Source organism: Apium graveolens, chromosome 10, assembly GCF_009905375.1.
Source record: "Apium graveolens cultivar Ventura chromosome 10, ASM990537v1, whole genome shotgun sequence".
Classification (NCBI taxonomy): domain Eukaryota; kingdom Viridiplantae; phylum Streptophyta; class Magnoliopsida; order Apiales; family Apiaceae; genus Apium; species Apium graveolens.
In genome coordinates this window covers 196,379,070-196,385,847 of record NC_133656.1, presented here as the reverse complement: position 1 = coordinate 196,385,847, position 6,778 = coordinate 196,379,070, and the positions used below count along the sequence as shown (strand labels likewise).

The window sequence follows — 6,778 nt, the reverse complement described above, 5'->3', positions numbered from 1 at the left end:
ACTAGAAAACATAGAACGGACGGAACTAATAATTATTGCTCTAATTTCCGAAAATGTACATAAAAAAAAGTGTTCAAGGCAGCGCCTTATATATATATGCATGCCTAACTATAGAAAGGTAAATGTAAATGTAATACATCAGGTTATCATATTTCGAATAAGACACGGAATGTATACTTTTTTTTAGGGTTTGGTATGAAATTCATATATTTGTTGAAAATTAAGTCTCTCGTATTATGAATTTATGAGAAAATATTAACAAATTTGGAACATTATTTGATTGATTACAGTTTTTTTAGTTTTATTTTTTAGTTGTGATTGTTGTTGCTTTACAAAATAATGTATTTGAATAATTATAATAAATTAATTGAAAGTATTTCAATTTATATTTAATTCAAAATTATTGAAGCCATTGGAGTACGAGAAACTAAACGAACGTTACAGAAATCAAGAAATGTTATCATCACAATTATAATGTTTCATAAAATTTTGATTAGAGCACTTATTCAAGAATTGTTGGCAATACAAATTTATCAATTAGATAAGTTCATATATGTTACATTTGAGGTTTTAAAGTTTTTAGAATTTCCTTCATACATCATTTATTTATACATGTGAATGTCGCATGAGCCATAAGAAATTTTTCAAAATTATCGAATCATAATCTAAGTTTCATAGTTTCTATTATTTTTGTCTAAAACGTCAATGTGTAGACATTATTCTTATCTATGAAGATAAATTTTACTAATTCATTTGTTTATAAGTGAAATAGATATATTCTTCTATTTTAGTTTGATTGTTTTATCTAAAATTTATTAAAAGTGGAATACTTCATCTAGATATTTTACCAAAATTGGTTTAAAATTTATTATCTAACAAGAACTCATTTTTCTAACAGGCCTATGAAACTTATGAAACTATAATAGTCGAAATTTTGATCTTAGTTAATGTATTCAAGTTCTCAATCAACTGGATCGTCTTTGTACGGGAAACTAAATATAACATATTTTAAATTAATCAAATAAATAAATGTAGCAGCTAGCTAGTATAAGCGCTAGTAGTAGAGGCAGCTGAATGCCAAGTATGACCGATCAAAGTCTACGTAAACATGAATAACGAAACAAGACTGGGTGAGTAACCAACAAATTAAAGGCCCAGCTGCCCCCACTTATTTCAGCACATGTTCTTTCTTTCTGACTTGTGCTCATTTGGTCCGCCTTTTACCTGTGCGCTTAAATTTGAATCACGATTTAATATTGGTACAATATTAGGAGCAGATCTAGGGATTGCAAATTTATCCGATTCGACGGATATTCGATCCGAAACCCGAAGTTTTGGATATACCGAACCCGAAATTTTGGATTTGGATTTCAACTATACCGAACCGATACCCGATCCGAAATCCGAAATTCAGTCCAAACCCGATCCAAACCCCAAACCCGATTAAAATCCGACACATTTATTATAGATTATATATAATATTTTAGATGTAATACATATAATTTATATATTTTTCTTGTATTATTTGAGTAATAATAAATTATTATCAAGATTGTCAACACTTATTTACTGAATTATAACTTTTTATTTTAAAATCGACTTTTATTATGTAAGACGTACTTTGTATATATTTATAAAAAAAATAATTTGTGATGAAATACTAAATATTATGTCATCACCGTATCTTATATACTACTAATCGTGCCAGTATTTAACTACTTATTAGTTAATTTATTTTATTTTAGCTATTATATAAATGTGATTAATAGTGTTTGTATGTATAAGTAATATTAAATTTGATTACATTAGTTGTAATTTTTGGATACCTGAAAAATACCCGATCCGATCCGAAACCCGACAGATTTGGATTTGGATAACCCGAAAATATTTGGATTTGGATTTGGATTTTACAATATCCGATCTGAATCCGACCCGTTGTCATCCCTGAGCAGATCTAGAAATTTTATTTTTTCAAAAAAACATAGAGAAAATATTCAATAAACATTTTTAAATTTTTATGAATTTTTTCAATATTTGCAAAAAGTTCTAATAATCAAAAAATATTAATTTTATTTTAGGGGAAATACGTCCCCTTTATTAGATCCGTCCCTTACTGAAATATAAAGAATTTAAGCGTGATGCAATATTCTTGAGGGATTAGTACATTTATTCCTATCCCAGGTATGATTATCAATTATTCAAAATTTGTTTAGGAATAAATATCATTTTTTAATTTATAAAATTTCTCAAAAGAAATATAAAGAATTAAACTCATGCATGTACATAATCTCGGTTCTATGTTCTACTAAGATCGTCATTCGTCGCTGACAAAATTTCTTCATAAACCCAAGTGTTAAAATTTAGACCAAAAACTTTTGAAGAAATAAATTTACTAGGTGATATGTAAAGTTAATATATATTAAATTTTTAGAAATTATCAAAAATATTTTTTTATTTTTATTTTTTTGTGATTTTAGTATTTTGAAAAATATTTGTAAAAATACTGTGCAATCAAAATCAAACAGAATCTAGCTTTTCTGGTTGCATTTAAGATTACACGGAGTTGCGGAAACTCGTCGTGATTGCATCTAGTGGCATGAAGTTATTTTTGCAAAAAAAATAATTTAAAATAGTATTTTTGTAAATAAAAAATATATTTTTGCAAATTAAAAAGAGACAATATTTTTTGCAGAATATTTTTGGACTTGGGATATCTTTCAAAAAATCCCTTAAATTTTTGTAATTTTGGAAAACAAGTGTTACTTTAATTTTTTAAAATTTAAATTTCACATTGTTTTGGTTAAGAATTCGTAAGAATTGGAAATGCTTTTAGGCCAATAATAAACTCTCTCCGTGCCCAAGTCAGTTATCATAAATGGGGAAAAACATTAAAAGATATATCTAATCAATTTTAATATGTAATTTCAGGTTATAAAATAAATAAAAATAATTTTTTTTTAATTTTTGGTCATAAGTTAGGTCAATAATTCGGACACTAAAATATCTAAGAACACTAATTAGGGACCTAGGATTATCGATTAGCTAAAGACAAAAGCTGGCCATAAAATCTCATGATAATTACTATTCTAAGTTAATTATGGCTTTATTAATTTGATTTCTTTGTCAAACACCAATAAACGAAGATTTGAAATTAGTCAGTAATTAATTACTCATTAGGCTTTAAGTAAAGTATATTTCAAGCACACAGAAATTACAATTACACCTAGTGAAAACGTTAGGTCGCCCTTCACAATTATGCACATGTAATATTCCTCTCGTTCTAGAAAAGAGTTGTTATGCTAGTTAAAGTAATACTAGTAGTTTTAGTGTGATGAATGTTCGGTCGTGCAGGTTTGTGAGATAGATACGTAAACATGCATTCAACGCATTATAAATTTAACATGCTAAATTTGCAGGAAAAATTAATTAAATATTTCAAGTTGCTTATGTAAAGATTTGTATGTTCAATAAAGGCTTTAGACTAAACTAGAGACGAGTAAGACATGCATTTAGAATTTTATCAAATTTTTCAATTTCATTATATAAATATAAATATTTGAAGTATGTTTATTATTTAGGATCTTATAAATCTATTTTAATTAAGGTCAATGTGCATTATACATGCGAAGGAGTAACTATTAATTTGGACAAATAAAACACATGCATTTGGATTCTATCAAAATTTTCGATTTTATTATATAAATATAGGATACTTGAAGTATGTATAATTTAGAATCGCAAAAATTAATTTTAATTAAGGTCCCGTCAATTCCAGGACATTCCCTGATTTAAGGACATTTTATTTTATTTGCATGAGCTAAATGTGTGTTTGAACATGCATTTTGACAGTAAGTCATCGTGATATTCTTTTGCATCTACATAGGGCTCAGAATCTGAATTTTTACGTAAAATACAACTAAAACTTAGCAAAAAGAAACAAAGATCAATGGTTAATGTTGAATTGGATCAGCACTTGATGAATCAAATTAATTTCCAGCAAACTTAGTAAAGAGATAATCACCAATACAAGGAGAAGTACTCCAAGCATTATTATGCAATTTAAGAATCCCTCGTGCATTCTTCTTCAAATTACCATCACAATCAGCTTGAATCACCATACACAGCTTCGCAACAGCTCCAACACTCAACATCTCGAAAACAACTTCTTCTATGCCAGAATATCTCGCGATTGATGCCAGTATATGAACTGCTCTATCATCAATTACCGGAGAAACTCTAAGAATCCTCTTCGACACGAATGCAATACCAGCGGCATGATTCAAGAATTGAGCCCTACCATCAGCACAAGCACAGAGTTCAGCCAGTATACAAAATATTAGCTCGGTTATATGTTTCCCTGGGTGCCTCAGGTCGAGCTCGATTAGCTCAAAAACACCATTAGCTTCTACGATTTTGATTCGGTTCCGTCCCCAAGGAAGCACATTTAGTAAAACATGTACCCCTGCTTTTGTAGCCTGCTCAGAATTTGTACGATAATCCCTCAACATTTTTACGATTAAATAAAAGAACTTATCTTGTAATCTTTCAAGTAAAATCGAACTCGCAACTTCGGTAATTATCTTGAGGACTAAAATAGCAAAGTGTTTGACAACTTTATGATCACTTTGTATAATCCATAATATGGACTCAATTAGATCGAAATTTTCTTTGACCATGTCAATATTATCAAGTGAAGGCTTCCAAGTAAGATGAAGAACCCTAAACGCTTCCTCAAGCCCGAAATCTCGATTCTCCTTCCAAAATTTAATAATTAACATAACCATAGCCCTAGCCGTACCGGCTTCTGCCATGCATTTCCTATTCTTTTCGTTCTCGTTAACAAGACCATTAATCGTTTTCAAAGCATGTATGTACAATTGAGGACTATTGAGTTGACGGTGTAGCTTAAGAACATGAGAAATGCTCAAAATAGATTTCGGAGTAGGGATTCGATCGATACCATGATCAGCGTTGGCTGTACACCATGCTTGAATGAGGCGACGGAGCGTGTGATTAGGTACCAAATCGGAGTCTGCAGTCAATGGTTGTTTTGTCACCGGACACGAGGCATCATTAGCCGTGAAAAGCCAATGTTCTATGCTCTCGCGGTCGTATGTTATGCCGGTTATAGCGGTTACCGGATCTTTCATAATGACAAGTGATATAGGACATATGAAATATGCAGGTACATCTATATCTTCCATGTTGAGTATATGAGAATTAAAAAAAAAAGCCAGCTAGCTAAGAGTTGTATGAAGATAATTGAACTAAAAACAAAGAAAAATGACTTGAGAGGTGAGAGCCGTGAAAGTTGAAACTATGGTCAATTCTCAAATTCTTGATTTATAAATGTCATAATAATACTATGAATGGTTGGTATGCAAAAGACGGTGGGATGTATGATATGATAGCTTTTACAAAGGGGTTGAATAAGTTTATTATCAGAGGAGGGGTAAGATTACAACTCATGCAAATCATGCTTAATTAATAATCCATAAATTATTTGTTTACTAGCCTAAAATCAGTGTGATGCACGGATTTTATTCTCAAATATTATATAAATTTTTGAATTTAATTTGAAGAAAAATATTATAAATGATATTTATTTGAAGTAATAATAATATAATAATATAATTTAATAATAATTATAATACAGGGTCAGATTCATGATAACTAAATTAGTAGAGTAACTAAGTAACTATGTATAATAGGTGTGTAAACACAAGTTTGTAATCTGTAACAACTTTTATACATTAGTGTTTTTCTTTTCATGCATAGTTAGTACTTTTAGTTACACGTTAACTTTTGAGTGTTTTTTTTGTTTTTTATGTAATATTCTTTTCTTTTTTGTATTTTTTATATGTGTTTTTTTACCTTTTTAGTGTTCTTTTCTTTTTCATGTAATATTCTTTTCTTTTTCATACTTTTTATACGTGTTTTTTACCTTTATACATGTTCTGTGTTTTTAGATGGGGATTTTTAATATTTTTTTATGTTTATACACATATTATGTAAATTAAATGGGTGTTCTTTAATATTTTTCAAGCAATATTCTTTTTTATATGTGTGTGTTCTTAAATGAGTGTTTTTAATAAATTTTATGTGTGTTTTGTATTCTTAAATTGGTGTTGTTCAATATTTTGTTATGCTCAAATTTTTTTACTAGTGTTTTGTATTTTGTATTTTAAATTAACGTTTCTTTATATACTCGGTAATTGTATAACATGGAACATTAAAATTTTATAATGGTCTATTATTTTTTTGTACTAAAAAAATTTTCTACTCTAAAATTTTCTAAATTTTGTAACTATCTTGTGTAATGTAACTTTTTGTTTAAAGTTTAATATTTTTAACTTTGTGTACTGTAATTTTTTTAGTATTCTGTTTTTTTTAAATAATATTATGTTCTATAATAATTTCGGGGTCTTTAATCGATTTTATTTGCATGTTATATATATTTTTCTTTCTAGAGTTTTATTTATTTATTTTACGTTCTGTCTAGTTTTTCTAATCGTATTTTTTATAAAATATTGATAGAAAATAGTTAAGAAATAAATTCACAACAAAATAAATAATTAAGAGAACACATTATGATTATATTTGATAATGTTAGGTGTCCTATAACTATTTTTTAATTATTTCCGTACAATACATTTGGAAAATAATTTTGTATCTTGTTATTTTTTATAATTTTTTGAGTGTACAATATATTTTATATAGTGGTTTGTATATTTTAATCTTATGTTACATATGTTGTGTTATTTAATTTTTATGTGTT

At 28.0% G+C, this 6,778-nt stretch overlaps 1 protein-coding gene across 1 annotated transcript; it reads right to left on the bottom strand.

The window, feature by feature from the left end:
• Positions 1 to 3,796: 3,796 nt before the first annotated feature.
• Positions 3,797 to 5,288, bottom strand: LOC141693028 (E3 ubiquitin-protein ligase PUB23-like). Its single transcript, XM_074498010.1, has one exon. It carries the CDS (start codon positions 5,202 to 5,204, stop codon positions 3,987 to 3,989), a length of 1,218 nt encoding a protein of 405 aa, XP_074354111.1. The 5' UTR covers positions 5,205 to 5,288; the 3' UTR covers positions 3,797 to 3,986.
• Positions 5,289 to 6,778: the final 1,490 nt, after the last annotated feature.

Excerpts from the sequence above, each read along its gene's own strand:
- LOC141693028 (XM_074498010.1), bottom strand. The coding sequence starts at position 5,204 with ATGGAAGATATAGATGTACCTGCATATTTCATATGTCCTATATCACTT.